Raw genomic sequence first — 15,980 nt, forward strand, 5'->3', positions numbered from 1 at the left:
TGAAGGGACTGAAGTGCCCCCCCCACCTCAGTCAGGGGGAGCCCATGCCTTCCCTTGGTCTGCCTCTCACTGCACCCCGCCTCCCTGGGTCTCGCTTATCCTGGTAGCCTTGGCCAGCTTGGCTGAGCTAGGCCTCCCCAAAGTCAGGACAGTGAAGTGAGTAAGTTCCTATCCAGAAACTCAGACAACTAAAGAAATAGAACCCTCAGGTCTTCAGCAAGGGGTGCAGAGCCCCCGACTGGGACCCCAGGTCTAGCTCGGAGCCTGCACAGGCAGGGTGGCCTGAGTGGCCACAATGGCATAAGGGTCCTGGACTCTGGCCCGGTCAACAGCTCGTACCGGCTGGCACCAAGGTTCCCAGCCCGTGGGTGGATGGGTTAACCTAGTGGTCGGCAAACTCATTAGTCAACAGTGCCAAATATCAACAGTACAACGATTTAAATTTCTTTTGAGAGCCAAATTTTTTAAACTTAAACTATATAGGTAGGTACATTGTTATTAACTTAATTAGGGTACTCCTAAGCTGGCCTTTGCTAAAAACTCAAGGGGCCAAAGAGCCGCATGTGGCTCGCGAGCCGCAGTTTGCCGACCACTGGGTTAACCCACGGAAGAAGCAGGATGCAGGCATGGAAGGACTTGAGCAAGCTCCTTGATTTTGCTGGGGAATCTGAAAGGGATGGAGCCGTGGCAATGAGCAGAGCATCCAGGTCAATCCCCGTCTGTACCCAAAAGAAGGAAAACTGAGGTCCAGAGCGGGGGTGGGGTTCATGCAGGGGCCATGGCCAGTCAGAGGCTGAGCCTGGCTTAGTCTTCCCTCCGCCGCATAGGCCTTCGCTCCATCCTGGGGCGGGTGGGGGAGGGGCTGGAGAAGGGAGAAGACAGTGGCGAGTGAGTTGGGTACAAGCTGGACAGCGTTCCTGCCCCAACGCCCCCGATCTGTTTTCCTAGGGAGAACCCGGTCCCGCTGGCCCGCCTGGACTCATGGGCCCCCCGGTAAGTCGAGCTTCAGGGAGGAGCTGGGAGGTGCCACCACTGACACCCCCCCCTCCCGGGGCAGCTCTGCGTTGGTGTGTGTGTGGGGGGGTGTTCTGAATTGGTTAACCGGAGGAAAGAGGGTGGGACGAGGCCTCTGGTTGAGGCGAGGGATGTGGCAGCTCCCTGCTTCTCTTCTAGGGTTTCAAGGGGAAAACAGGACACCCTGGTCTCCCAGGACCAAAGGTAAGGGCCCCGCAGGCGGAGCCTGGCCCCCGCCAGAGGGGACACACTGCCTGGTCCTTGCCCGAGATGCCATCCCGGCACCCAAGCCTCCTGAGGCCGCTGGTGCCTGGCAGAGTGGGTCGGGGCTTCTCCCACCCACCAGCCTGAGGGTGTCAGAGGGCCGCGGGCCAGAGCAGGCACGTGGCTGGATCCCTCTGGTGTGGGGGCAGCCACGTGGCAGTCTGCTGAGCTCCTCTCTCTCTTTCAGGGCGACTGTGGAAAGCCAGGGCCCCCCGGCAGCAGTGGCCGGCCCGGAGCTGAGGTGAGGGCTGGGGTCTGTGCACGCTGCCTTCAGACAGCCTCTGGGCTCTGCTGATCCCGATGCAGCCACTTCTTCGCTCTCTAGCAACATGGCTGCCTCCTCTCCTCCCCTTTCTGGGGGAGGTGTTGCCCAACACGGCACATCTTGACTTTCTCCCTCCTCTTAAGGGTTGTACCTGGTTCCCCTTTCTATAGGCTGTTGGGTCATTAGCCTAAAAGGGCAGGGCTTGGCCTTCTCCGGCTGGGGGCTCTGCTGTCTCTCTCCACAGTCCTCACGGGCAGGGCTGGGGCCTTGGCCTGGAAGGCTTAGGCCTGGAGGTCAGGGCTCAGCTGGGCTCCTGGGAGCACCGGTGTTCCACCTGCTCTGCTCAGCCCTCTCCCCCTATAGCCCCGTGTGTCATTCTGTTTCTGTGTCTTCTTTTTTCTGGCTCCTGCAGGGTGAGCCTGGTGCCATGGGACCCCAGGGAAGACCCGGCCCCCCTGGCCACGCTGTGAGTTAACTGGATTGTCTCTGCCTCATGAGAGTTGGGATTCTGTTGGAGCGGGGGCGGAGGGCGGGGTGGGGGAGGAGGGGAAGGGAGGGTGTGGGTGAGCTGGCTATAACCCCGAAGAACTGAGCGCAGGAGCAGCCCCAGCGCGCGGAGCCGTGAGGGGCTTTGGGCTCACCCAGTCCAGTGGTTCCCAGGCCTTTTGCCATTTTCTTGTTTTCTGGGTACATTCGAATCTACTTATCTTTTTTATTTTAATGCATTTTTATTGATTTCAGAGAGGAAGGGAGAGGGAGAGAGATAGAAACATCAATGATGAGAGAGTATCATTGATCGGCTGCCTCCTGCACGCCCCCTACTGGGGATGGAGCCCACAGCACGGGCATGTGCCCTTCACTGGAATCAAACCCAGGACTCTTCAGTCCACAGGCCGGTGCTCTATCCACTGAGCCAAACCCGCTAGGGCCGAATCTACTTATCAAACAAAGATCATTCAGTTATTCAACAAATAATGATTGAGCACCTGCTCCACGCCAGGCACTGTTTCAGGCCTTGGACTAAGGCAGTGAGGAAGCAAGCACAGCGCACAGATTAACGCGGAAGTGTGTGGCGTGCGGGGAGGGACTGGGAGGTGACTTTAGAGCCATGTTTTAGGAGAAGGGGCCAGTTGTCCAGCAGTTTGGGGAAGAGCATCCAGGTCAGGGGGGGGAGGGGAGGGGAGCGAGCAGGTGATGCAGAGCCTGAGGCAGGGGGGAGCTTGGTGTATTTGGGGAGCCCAACGTCAGCATGGCTGGAGTGGAGTTCAGGGGGTGTGAGTGGGAGCGGGAAGCTGAGTTTGGAGAAGACGTGGTGCAGATGGTGGAGGACCTGGGAGGTGCGGGCTTGGGGTGGGGGAGGGGGCCGCAAATGGAAGCGGAGATCCGTGGGAGGCTTTGCAGAGGTGGTGGCTGGTGGCCGTGGAGCGGGGTAGCCGTGCACAGACCTGGTGTGGGTTTAGGGGCCGAGGACTTGCTGACGACCTGCGTGGGGTGGGTGGTGGGAGGTGGGAGCAATGGAAAGACAGCAATCAAGGGGCACTCCTGTGTCTGGCAGCTGGGTGAGTGGGCGGTGTATTTACTGAGATAAGCGACTTGGAGAGAATATTAAGTAATAATGGATTTTCCGTCTTCTCATCGGTAGCATAGAGGACTGCCAATGGGCGCCTTTGATCAGTGTGAGGGAGCAAGCTGGTGGGGTTCCAGAGAAAGGCGAATCAGCACGCCGGCATTTTATCGCAGCCCTGCTGTGGCTGGCTGCGTGGTTGCAGGCTTTGGGAAATGTTAAAAATAGCTCATGGCCAAAAAACAGAACTCTCAGGTCTTCCGCACTATTTTTATAGGTCGCAAGGGGTCCCGAGCCCCCAGTTGGGGACCCCAGCTCTAGCTCAGTCGCCCCTCATGTTACAGATGAAAGAAGGAGTCACACCCTCTGGATGTGTCCCCACTGGAGACTGGTTCAGGGGCTGGGGACAGGAGGGGCGACAAGAGGGGTGCAGGGTTCCTCTTCTCACCTGTCCACCCAGCCCCGGCTGTGTGCCGGGCCGAGGGCTGGAGATTCCCGAGCGTTCAGATGAGTAGGGCCGACCAGGCCTCCGGAACGTTCCATCTGGGAGTGTGGAGGGAAGTGCTCTGAGAGGCGCGTGTGCCCTGGGAGCCCTGGGTGGCTCTGTGTGGCTCCGTTCAGGGAGGTGGCCTGGAGCTGTGCCTCCGCTGAAGGTGCAGGAGATGGGGGAGGGCATTTGGACAAGGGCCAGCCCAGCCAGGGCAGGAGCGCTCCTTGGTGTCTGAGTCTCGTAGGAGACCAGGGAGGCCTGGGGCTGTGCTGAGCCCCTGCCCTTCACTCCCTGCTGCACAGACCAGACCCCCAGCTCCTGCTCTTTGCTCCTCCCAGTACACAAGGTGGGGGGCGGGATGCTCTGAAGACACCCAGGCCCCCAGGCCTGCCGTCTGCACTGGTTCTGGGTGCCAGCTCATCCCTTCAGCACGGCCCCAGAGGTACCACTCCCTGTGTGGCAGGCATGAGGGTCCTGTGAGCTTGGGGACCCTCAGGCCTCAGCTCTGGCACAAATCTTCTGGCAGAAGCTCAAGTGCAAGACCGGAGGGAAGGAGGGCTTAGGGCGAAGTTTAGGGCTTGGTCCTGCTGTCGGTCCCTCCACACCTCCCGGGGGCCTTGTTACTGGAGCCTCTTCCCAACCCACTGCCTTTGTCTCTCTTTAGGGACCACCGGGGCCTCCAGGCCAGCCAGGCCCAGCTGGGATCTCTGCAGTGGTGAGCGACAGGGCCCCTCACCCCTCCCTCCCAGGGGTTGGGCCCTGCTCTGCTGTGGGCTCCTTTCAGCGGGAGCTGGGGGGAGGGGAGAGCAGTTTGCCCCAACCCTCGCCTTTCTTGGTCAGCCTCTCTTGCCCCCAGAGATCTCCCTGACGGCAGGCGGTGAAAGTGAAGGCCTTTGGAGAGGGCTGGAGCCGTCCCAGGCCCTGTCTCCAGTTCAGGAAGCACCAGCTCTCCCTGTAGAGCCCGTGGTTGGAGGCATGGTCCCTGGCACACAGCACCTGCCCCTGGCTCTGTGGAGTTCATTTTTCCCTCTCCCCTCCCCTCTCACCACCCTCCTTCCTTTTGTCCAGGGCCAGAAAGGAGACCAGGGAGCCACTGGGGAAAGAGGCCTTGCAGGCTTTCCGGGCGAGCCTGGCCCACCTGGACACCCTGGCCCCCCGGTAAGACCCCACCTCTCAACGCACAGCCCCAGGGAAAGGGCCCGTTGGCCTTGCTGGTTGAGCGCGGCCCTGCACGTCCGGGGTCTCCGGGGAAGGAGAGGCTGTCTGCATGGAAAAGGCAGCGTGGAGCTTGTGCCTGAGGATCACATCATGTTTGGGAGAAGGGACGAGCTCAGCAGCCAGCGCTGTGCCCACCGCACACCAGGCCGCTGCCTGACCCTGCACAGCACCGCCTGTAGAGATCCCTCCCCCAGATGTCAGGCAGGGGACACCTGGCTCCTGATCCGCCCTGCCCCTCTCCAGGGGCACTTTTGGTAACCACAGAAAACTTGGTCACCAGAATCGAACCCACAGCCCTTCAGTTCATAGGCCGACACACTAACCACCCAGCACACTGGCCAGGGCAACAGTACTCCCACTTTTAAAGGTTCTAGGCAGGTGAACCCCATCAGGTGGGACTGGTTGTCAGTGGGTGGAGCTGAGACAGGAACCCAGGCCTCCCAGCCCCCAGGTCAGGGCACTTTCCATCAATGTGGGGAGCATAGCAATGACCCTGGGACTGGTGTCCTGGGATGGGGTGCCTGACTCCAGCAGAGGTGACTGGTCAGCCCATGTGCCAAGAGGACCAAGTCTCACCTCCCACTCACTCTGATTCCTGCCAGCCCTCCACCTCCCCTGCCTGCAGGCTCAGGAGCCTCCAAGATCCGGGATGAATCTGCCTGGTTGCCTAGCAAGCGCAGATTCCTCTTCCCCAGCATCCTCCAGAAGCGGGTGGGCGGGGCCCAGGAGGCAGCCTCTACTGTCCCGGGGAGGGAGCAGGCTCACCTGACCAGATCTCTGGTTCACACCTTCATTCAGCAAACATCTAACCTATACTCAGAGCCAGAGAGTGTGCAAGATGCTACGTTTCCGAGCCTGTGCCCAGCGTGTCCGAGGGGAAGGGGTAGGAGCAGGACCCATTGATGGAATGGGGGTTGGGCGTGCCCAGTGGGCAAGGTGAGGCATGTGACATCAAGCGAGGTTGGCATTCATCACATCTTTATTGCTCTCACTTCCCAGGGCGAGCCTGGTGCAGATGGTGCAGCTGGCAAAGAGGTACTGTTGTCCTGGGCTTGTCCTGTCCCCGTGGGAATGCTGCTGCTTGCGCCTCGCCTTACCCTGGCCCCTTTGTGCATTCAGTAACCATTCTTCATGTAAATGTTCTCTGGACAGATGTGTGGGAAACGTGCCCTTGTTGCTCTGGGAAGAGGAGTGGGGGACTAGGTGATAAGGATGAGAGCGAGACTTGTTTTTCACTATTTTTTTAACCGTGAACCTGGTCAAAAGGAGGCAATAAGAATAATAAACTCCAAACAAACAAGGACTGGGCACCAGTCCTTGCCAGGCCCTTCAATATGCTACAGATTGGCCCTTTCATGCCGACTCCTCACCTCCTTTTGTCTGTGACAAGGGACCCAGCCAACATAATCATCTAAGGCCATGCTCTGGGGGACATTCGTCTCCTTTGCAGCTGTCAGCCCTTCTGTTATCAGGGACGCTGTCATCATTTCTCACCCAGAGCCCAGCCAGACAGCGCAGGGGCCCGAGGCAGTGGGAGGGACCTGTCACAGCACGTGCCTCCCCTGGGTGGCTTGGAGATGCTGCAAAGACTTGACCTTTGACGTTTGATTTCCTCTAGGGACCCCCTGGAAAACAGGGACTCTATGGACCGCCTGGCCCAAAGGTGAGTGGACACGGGCTGGGTTTGAGAGAAGCTCCCGAGTTGGTTAAGCCTGACTCCCCGCTGTGGCTTTAGCCATGGAGGGGAGACACAGGAAGGCCAGTGGACAGGAACACATAGTGGACAGAGCTTGGAGCAACCTCATCTCTGAAAACGTCCAACATGGGGCTGTTTCGAGGTTCTTAGCTATGGTTGGGGGAATGGAAATTTCAAATTCATTCACTCATTGATTGATTGATTCATTCAGTCTGCAAGCATCTGCTTGATCTTGCTTCCATTCCTGGCCAGGTGCTCACTTAGTCCCGTCACACTTACTCTAGAGCAGTGATGGGCAACCTTTTGAGCTTGGTGTGTCAAACTTCGCCAAAAAACCGAGCATAACTCGGGTAGTGTGTCACTTTGAGGAAAAAACATTATTTCGCGATATTTATAGTTTAAATAACATAAATATTTCATCCTCGGCATGCGGCCGCCTCAGCAGCCGCGTGTCATCAGAAATGGCCCTGACACGCGTGTCAGGGGTTCGCCATCACTGCTCTAGAGCATGGCAGATTTTACTGAAGATTAGAGCCTGTACTGTGGGATTAGAGGGAGAGAGCACCAGCTCAGCTTGGGCGTCAGGGAGGCTGCACAGGAAAACAGGAGCATGCGTCTGGGTTGGGGAGTGCACTGGGTAGGAAGGCGGGGGAGGGCATTCAGGCGGGGAGGACTCATCGGAGAATGATAACCTCTGAGGTCTGGAGGGAGATGAGGCTGCGAAGGTGAGATCAGAACCACATCATGAATGGTCCTGAAAGCCTGGCCATGGAATGAGGCCTTTATTTGGAGGGCAGTGGGAACTGGCAGGACGTTCAGGCACGGAGTAGCCCCATGAGAACTGTCTTCTAGAAGGACTGTCCTGGGCAGTGAAGTGAGCCATCTGTCAGGATGCTGTGGCCACAGTCCAGAGGCAGATGCTGGGGGCCTGGCTGAAGGATGGAGAGAGGGGCATCATGAGGTAGACTTGGTAGTATTTGGCAGTGCTGGACTGTGACTTCCTGTCCTTGCAGGGTGACCCCGGACCTTCAGGACAGAAGGGCCAGGCAGGAGAGAAGGGAAGAGCTGGCATGCCTGGTGGGCCCGGCAAGAGTGGCTCCATGGGGCCTGTTGGGCCACCGGGTCCTGCAGGAGAGAGAGGCCACCCTGGATCTCCAGGGCCTGTGGGGAGCCCCGGATTGCCTGGGGTACCTGGCTCCATGGTAAGGAGAGGCTGGCAGCTACGGACACTCTCTGGGCATTCAGGGTAGAGCATGGACCATTTTAGAACCTCCTGCTGACATTCTGCAGGAAGGAGCATGACTGCCCTACGAGTGGCTCTTAATTGTGTGTGGGAGGGTGGGGGGTCGGGGACCCTCTCCCCAGAAAAATGCACTGATGCACACAATGTTTTGGACCATTTCAGAGGGGGTTAGGATTAAGTATCTGTGGGTGGCTCCTGGGACCTTTGCTTCCCCCCATCCTTTATTTCCATAAAATCTACCCCCAGGGAGAGAGCACCAGGCTTGGAAGTATAATTGAGGCAGGTTTTCTTCTCTTTTCTCAGGGAGACATGGTGAATTACGACGAAATCAAGCGATTCATCAGACAAGAGATCATTAAAATGTTTGATGGTAATTGGCAGCCGCTGGGTGGCAGTGGGTGCTGCTGGCCCTTCCAGCCTGCTTCTCCACCCTGCCCTGGCCTCCTCCTCCTAAAGCTCAATATCCTGCCCCCCACTCAGCCCACCCCCCACCTACAGGGTTGTGTTCGGTAAGACTTCAGACGTTCCTTGTCACCTGCTCTGTTCAGAGATAACATGATTCCCTCCCGCCCTCCCCAAGCCCCCACTGGAGCAAAGGAGACAGACAAGAAAATTGACATCAAACGAGTTTGCCTGCAGTGAGCTCAAAATAGTGGGGCGAGCAGCGACTGTAAGATGGCTGGGGTGGCTTCATTCTAAGCTTTTGTTTCCTGTTCATTTGCTCGTCCAGGGCTGGTATGCTAGGGACTGGGGAAAACATGGACCCTGCCCTCAAGGGGCTGGACATTGCGGTCAGGGAGCAGACCTTGAATGCCAAGCAAGGAGTGAGTCGGGCTTCAGTCTGAGGCCAGTGGTGAACTAATGAAAGGTGTTGGAAAAGAGACGTAATTAGATCTGTGCTTCAGAAGGAGCACAGTGGAAAGCAAAGTGGAGGCCCGGACACGGGAGACCACAGAGCAACCCCAGGTCCCTCGCTCTGACGTCCCTCTGAAGAAAGGCTTCTCTGGACGCCATGCTGAGGGCCCGTGTGCAGCATCTGTGGTCGGTCATTCTGAGTCCCTGGGGCGCCCTCTGACCTGCCCCTGTCCTTTCTTACAGAGAGGATGGCTTACTACACCTCCAGGATCCAGTTCCCCATGGAGGTGGCAGCAGCTCCCGGACGACCAGGGCCCCCAGGGAAGGATGGTGCTCCCGGCCGGCCAGGCTCTCCGGGAGCACCTGGGCTCCCTGGTCAAATTGGCAGAGAAGGACGGCAGGGCCTGCCAGGAATGAGAGGTAGAGCTGCCCTCTGGTTCCAAAGTGCACCCGCAGTTCTCTGGGGCACACATGAGCATTGTATGAGGTCTGCTGGGAATATACTTACCCGTATGTGTGTACTTCTAATAATCTGACTGGGTGTGTCATTTTTCTGCTCAGGGATAGGACTTCTTATTTTATTTCTTTTGTCCCAGGATTGCCCGGTACCAAAGGTGAAAAAGGGGACATTGGTGTTGGCATCGCAGGAGAAAATGGTCTCCCTGGTCCCCCAGGTAGGAAAAGCCAGCATTTCAGACCAGTAATCTAAAACATCTGAGATCTCCTTTCTTCATGCTCCTTCTATAACACAGCTGTGTGGCACCTCAAATAACTACAGGCCTATCCACCAACATTTACCTCATGTGATGTGTGTAAGGCCCTCTGCTAGGGCCTGTGTGGGGCGGAGTGAAGGGCCAGTGCTTGCCCTCAAGTCCTAAATTGGGCTAGCACGACGCAGAGGAATGGAGTCAGATGCTGTTGGGCCAGGGAGTGCTAGTTCAAGTCCTGCTGGGCTGCATGGGTCACCCAAGCCAGGAAGTATAGCTAAAGAGAATGACTAAAGCCTGATGACCTGGCACTGAGACCCAGCTTCATCGCTTGCCACATGTGCAACCTCTCTGCACCTGTGTCCTCATCTACAAGACGAGATAATAGTTCCTTTCTCATGGAACTGCTGTGAAGAGTCAATGAATCCTATCTAATAAAGAGGGAATATGCTAATTGACCCTCATGCCATAGCAAAGATGGTGGTGCCCACAGCCAATAAGGAGGGAATATGCTAATTGACTGCCTCGCCCTTAAAGATGGCAGTGCCCACAGCCAATAAGGAGGGGATATGCTAATTGACTGCCCCGCCCTCAAAGATGGCAGCACCCACAGCCAATAAGGAGGGAATATGCTAATTGACTGCCATGCCCTCAAAGATGGCGGCACCTAGTCCCCTAAGCCCTGCTGGGGCGGCAGGTGTGTGGCAAGGCCGGGCCTGCTGCTCCACGCACCTGCCTTGGGAGTCCCCCAGTTCCTTCAGCCCCCCAACCACCCAGGGCCAGCCCGAGGCACAGGCAAGCCTTGATGGCGGCTGCCCAGCCAATGCCTGAGATGCAGGCTAGCCTTGGATATCGGTTGCCCAGCCGCCCAGGGCCACCCGAGGCTCAGGTACCCAGGGCTGGCCGAGGCTTGCGCTGCCAGCAGTGGCAGCAGCAGAGGTATGATGGGGCATCACCTTCCCCTGATTGCTGGGTCGCCTCCTGCCCCTGAGGGCTCCTGGACTGTGAGAGGGGGCAGGTCGGGCTGAGGGACCCTCCCTCCAGTGCATGAATTTTCATGCACCGGGCCTCTAGTAATGCATAAAAAGCACTTGGCCTTGGGCCTGACACATGGAAGCTCTCAGTAAAACTAGCCAATAGTGTTGTTGTTGTTAAATTAATGTAAGGGTCTGATCAGGTCTCATGAGAACATGTTTTAACCTGAGATGTATTCATCAAATGTAAGGTGTTTTTGACAACAGCCATTATTCTTTCCTGTAGTCTGGATCTCCTGATTTTTCTTTTCTGACTTCCCTCTCTAGGTCCTCAAGGTCCTCCAGGGTATGGCAAGATGGGTGCAACTGGACCGATGGGCCAACAAGGCATTCCTGGCATCCCTGGCCCGCCAGGCCCCATGGGCCAGCCGGGCAAGACTGGCCACTGTAACCCCTCGGACTGCTTTGGGGCCATGCCAATGGAGCAGCAGTACCCACCCATGAAAAGCATGAAGGGGCCTTTTGGCTGAAATCACCATCTCCGTTAGATGAAGGACTCCATGGGGAAAAAATGGCTAAACTTATAAGACTCTGTGATGGGTTGTGAATGTTCTGAGTTTTTAATTGCTATTAATATTTTTTTATCAATAAATAAAAAATAAAGTGATGTGTAGTCTCACTTTCAGCGGGGTTTCTCTGGTGCTGCAGCTGACCCCCTGTCATCCTCCTTGGTCATTTGGTTCCAGAGTCACAAAGGGCATTTCCCTCACTGTCTGTGGTCAACCCAGTGGAGTTGTGGGATGCTGCTGTCACGGTGCCCCAGCTCAGCTCTCCTCTCCAGCTGCTCCGAACCATCCCTTGGTCCTCTGGACTTGTGTCCTGTCCCTCACAGCACACTTCTCGGAGTCAGAGAAGGGGCATCGCTCGGCCTCTCCCTACTAGTGAGGCAAAGCAGGATTGAAGACCCCAATCCCAGCTCAAAAAGGCCCCTCCCTAGTTGCTTTTCTAAAGAAAACAGTGTTTGGTACCTCACCTACCCTTTTCATTTCTTGAGCGTGACCCAAAGCTAATGCAGGTTGCACCTTGGGAAATGCCACCCAATGCTGAAGGCTGTTCATCTGCCTGGCAGCACCTCCAAGTACAGTTTCTTCTTGCTGCTCCAGTAATTCTGTGATTAGAAAGCCTGCAAAACAGGAGGGAAGCTTGGCTCCAGCCCCTGGCCTAGGCAACCAGGGAATGCTTCTCTGGGAAATGAGATGAGACCTCCTGCCTGTACTGATGTATGGCCCTGTCACCAGCTCTCCTGGACTGCAAATGGCATCCTTGGTTAACCTAACATGTGATGCTTTCCCGGACATCTTAGCCTCGGCCTTCAGAAACAGGCTGCATCAATACAAAGTGGTCATGGGCAGGCCACGATCAAATCTAAGCTTATGGTCCTCAAAGTCTGCTGGGAGTCTGGTGATCTATCTCCTGTCTCCTCCATATGTAAAAAGGCTAGAGAGAAAAAGAAAGGAAGCAAGTTGAATATTATAGAAACACTAGAGGCCCGGTGCATGAATTCATGCACTGGTGGGGTGTCTCTGGGTGGCCTGCGGGGATCAGGCCAAAACCCACAGTCCAATACCGCCTGCAGCCCCTACCTGCTGCTCCTGCTCATCCCGGCCCCACTGTGCCTGCCACAGGCTCGCACCCAATCAGTCCCAATCGGAAGAGGCTCATGCCGCATCAGTGCTCAACAGCTGTAAGCCCTGTGTCTGGCGTCCTCCCGAGGGAGTGGCTTGTGGGATCAGGCCAAAACCAGCTCTCCGACATCCTTCGAGGGGTCCCGGATTGAGAGAGGGTGCAGGCCAGGTCGAGGGACTCCACCAGTGCACAATTGGAGCCAGGGAGGGACCACAGGAGGGCTCCAGGGCGTGTCTGGTCCTGTCTTGCTCAGTCCCACTAACTTACCAGTTGGAGCATTAGCCCCTTGGTGGTCAGTGCATATCATAGCAAGCGGTTGAGCAGCCTTAGCATATTATTAGTACATTACACTTGGATTGGTTGAATGGATGACCTGTCACTGGACGACCGGACACTTAGCATATTAGGCTTTTATTATATAGGATTCCATCTCAAGCTTCTCGTTCTCTACTTTTCAGACCTCTCGTCCTGGGCGGGCGGCCGTGTGAGAAAGCAACAGGGCACATCCAGAGGGACTTCCAAAGAATGTCTTGTTGCTGGCCCCAGCTTCCCGGAAGGTTTATCCAAGTTGGGTAAACTTCAAAAGGATCTCAGAGCAGGTTCAGAAATGTACTGAGGGTCCAGATGCTGATCCAAATTGGCTGAAGCCTTCAAACTGGCTGTCAAATCTCTCCAGAGCTGGTGTTGCCAGCAGCTCTGAAAATTCCCTTCTCTGGTTGGACTCCAAATACCAGGAGACCCGCCTAGGGGTGGCTTGTCAGAACCGTTGCCCATTATTTTCCTGCCAGGAGCAGAGGAGTGCCATGGCCAGGGGAATGAAACCAGGCCTACTCCTGAGCGTGCCCGAGGTTTTTAGGTATCGGAGGAGTCCATTCTTATTTTATCTCCCACCAGCAAGTCTCAGTGAACCCTGGTTCTAACATTAGCCATGAAGAAGCAAACGCATCACCTTTGCCTTGAAGGAGCAGCCAGTTTTGGCCAGTGGATGAGGACAGATGTGAAAGTGCTCCCATTGGAAGGCCCGCTTCCCCCTCAGCCCACACCGTGAAGTGCTAACTGATGACAAAGAGCACGCTGGAGCCAGTAGAAAGAAAGAAAGAAGCAAGGACCAGCTGTTGCATCGGGCAGGACGGCTTTGAAGGCCAGAGGGGAACGTCGGCGTGAGAAAACATCAAGCTCAGCCCCTCGGAGGGCCACCCGGGCATCGATCCTGACAGAATAAGTGATGCTTTCTTCACTTTGGTTCTTGAGTCAGATTCCATGACGGTTAGGTTTACGCTTTCATGATTTGAGTGCTCATCTCCCTGGAGTTTGAAATTGCTGTATTTTCTTGGACCGTGAAGAACCAGATGGAAAGCGGAATTTATAGTCTCTTCTGTTTCCGTGGTCAGCAAAAAAACAGTCCGTGGATTTTGCTCGTTAAGTTCAGGAACCGGGTAAGCGGAAGAGAGAGGAAGGAGGGGCACATGCCTTCCACGCCTTTGAGGCAGCTTTCTCACAGTCCCCCTGCTCGTCTTCCGTCTTCCTGTCTTAGGGTATTCCGGGCTTTTAGGGCAACGCACAGATCCTTCAGATTGGCAAAGTCTAACTTGATGAGTCCATTTCCTCTTTCTACTTCGTGCCAGGAACTGTCTGGGGATTCCGAGGCAGATATGGTCGCTGCCCCCGCAATGTCTATGGGGAGAGCAGACAGTTAAACAAGCAATTACAACAGAGTGGGATGCTGGGGCGGTACCAGGCACTGGGGGAGCGCGGAGCCGAGGGACCTAAGTGTGTCTAGACAGAGATGGATGTAGGCAGAGGGGACAGCACGTGCCAAGGTCCGGAGATGATGGAGTCCAGGACGCTGAGTGGTGAGAGACAGTGCAGGGTATGGGTGGAATGCGGACCGTGAGCAGGGAGACCGTGCGTCGAGTCAGAGTTACCTAAGGTGGAGTTCACTGACGGCCGGGTGAAGAATGGACTGAGAAACCCTCTGCTCTGTAAGACAAAGAAAGGCTGCTGCAGGTTTATTCTGCAGAGGAAAATCCCAAAACGCGATGCCTTCTGGAATTTAAATCTTCCTTTTGGTCATATTTGCCCATCAACAGAGTCTATTTAGACTCTTCACATTTGGTCTGTTAGCCTCTTACCCGACTAGATCTTTCTGTTGTTGTCCTGAATAGTTTACGGGAATGGAATGTGTGCATTGATAGATTCCATTATAGAATTCCGTAATGAAAGGGGAGTGTGGCCAAATTGCCATGTCTGCTGTTCCCATTCTTCTGTTGGTTCTGTGGAAAGCTGCAAATCACCCTCTGATCCGCAGCATCCACTTGGAATTTAAATTTCAGACTGGCTCTTGTTGGAATCAAAGAGAATTAATTCCATAATAATTAGGTGAGTGTCAGGCTGCCTGCTCCTAAGCAATCCTGGAGCTTGGTGCTGAGCCAGGATGCCTGTGGGGAATGATGTCTCTAGGGGAGGAGACATTTTCCAGTGGATGGGCCTTCCAGCACCAAGCTCTGCCTCACCTCTAATGGGTCAACCGCAGGGCTTCCATGAACTCAGGAAACTGCTCTGTGCTCTGAAAAGGGCTGGAATCCAAGAGTTCTTCTTTGGCTCGAGCAGAAACAATAGCAGGAGCCTCGCCACCCACCTCTGTCTGCTTCAGGTAGTTGAGGTTCTGGAACTGAGCTGATTGTTTTTCAGTCTTTGGAAGGCCCTGAGCTGCCTTTTATCCAGCCCTCTCCAAGATAAACACACCTGGGCCCACTGCAGGTCCTCAGAGGCAGAGCCCTGGACTTGGCTTTGGCTGGTTTCTGACAGCTCAAGAGATGACTTGGATGCCTTGCCCCCCAAATAGCAGTCATCCAACAGGCCGTTCTCCTAAGAGCCCTTCGCTGGGCAGAGGGAGCTGGGACATGAAGTTCTCATAGGAGTTTAATTTCAGCACCTAGACAGAGCTTGGCAAGTGGTGGGAACTCAGTGGGTTGATATGTTTGTACAATAAAATGAGTGCATGTCGCATTATCCCCTTTTGCAGGCCCTTTGCAGGCCACATGTCACTTCTCTCTGCCGACAAATGTTCCTTGACCTTCATCCCAGACTGCAGGAATTCTTTCTGAGATTTTGCCATTTGATTCCACCTATTTTTTTTTTTTATTATTATTATTCAGGAGCCGGGGGTGGGGGGGTGGGGGGGGCGGCGGGCAGGTTTACAAAGGTAAAGAAGACAAGACCTCCTAAACACTAAGGACTGAGAAGTCAAAAGATTGTGGACCTCAGTTCAAATCCTGACTCCTCCATTTATCTTTTTGGTAGTAGAGAAGTCGCTTAGCCGCTCTCAGCCTCCTGATTATAAATCGGTAACAGTATCTTCTCAAAGGATACAGTGAAAATGAAACAACACATTGTACTTAGCACAATGCCTGGTACCTAGTAAGCATTCAATACAGAATAACAACTGCTAATATTTATTGAATTCATGCCAGGAACTGTTCAAGGCGCTGGGGATAGAGGAGGAATAAGAAAAGGACAACACAAGAGGAACCCAAGATGGCAGCATAGGTAAACACCTAAACTGCCGCCTCGCACAACAATTTCAAAACTACAACTAAAAGATAAAACATCTATCACCCAGAGCAGGGGTCCTCAAACTTTTTAAACAGGGGGCCAGTTCACTGTCTCTCAGATCGTTGGAGGGCCAGACTATAGTTTAAAAAAAACTATGAACAAATTCCTATGCACACTGCACATATTTTATTTTGAAGTAAAAGAACAAAACGGCAAAAACACCCGCATGTGGCCCGTGGGCCGTAGTTTGAGGACGCCTGACCCAGAGCCACAGGAGGGCTGGCTGAGTGGAAGTTCTACAACTAGACGGAAAGAGAAAAGAGCATTCAGTGCACAAAGACTGAAAAGCTGAGGTACGGGGGTGCACGTGATACGGGCTGGCGGCAGATCCCGGCTGGTGGCGGGCATTGCTTTCTTCAACCCGAAGGGAGACAAGCTCCTGATTTCTC

The 15,980-nt window shown here is 55.1% G+C and overlaps 1 protein-coding gene across 8 annotated transcripts in view; it reads left to right on the forward strand.

Annotated features, from left to right (window-relative positions):
* COL16A1 (collagen type XVI alpha 1 chain) overlaps positions 1-10,935 on the forward strand; it is a 48,675-nt gene extending 37,740 nt beyond the window's left edge. For all 8 annotated transcript variants that reach the window (XM_079777982.1, XM_079777983.1, XM_079777978.1 and 5 more), the window contains 13 exons: positions 949-993; positions 1,174-1,218; positions 1,466-1,519; positions 1,956-2,009; positions 4,262-4,312; positions 4,666-4,755; positions 5,815-5,850; positions 6,434-6,478; positions 7,525-7,713; positions 8,058-8,124; positions 8,853-9,029; positions 9,206-9,283; positions 10,618-10,935. In XM_079777982.1, coding sequence (XP_079634108.1) covers positions 949-993; positions 1,174-1,218; positions 1,466-1,519; positions 1,956-2,009; positions 4,262-4,312; positions 4,666-4,755; positions 5,815-5,850; positions 6,434-6,478; positions 7,525-7,713; positions 8,058-8,124; positions 8,853-9,029; positions 9,206-9,283; positions 10,618-10,820 — 1,134 coding nt within the window. In that variant the 3' untranslated portion in view covers positions 10,821-10,935. The remainder of the gene's footprint in view (positions 1-948; positions 994-1,173; positions 1,219-1,465; positions 1,520-1,955; positions 2,010-4,261; positions 4,313-4,665; positions 4,756-5,814; positions 5,851-6,433; positions 6,479-7,524; positions 7,714-8,057; positions 8,125-8,852; positions 9,030-9,205; positions 9,284-10,617) is intronic.
* Positions 10,936-15,980: the final 5,045 nt, after the last annotated feature.

This window comes from Cnephaeus nilssonii (genome assembly GCF_951640355.1).
Source record: "Cnephaeus nilssonii genome assembly, chromosome: 7".
Taxonomy (NCBI): domain Eukaryota; kingdom Metazoa; phylum Chordata; class Mammalia; order Chiroptera; family Vespertilionidae; genus Cnephaeus; species Cnephaeus nilssonii.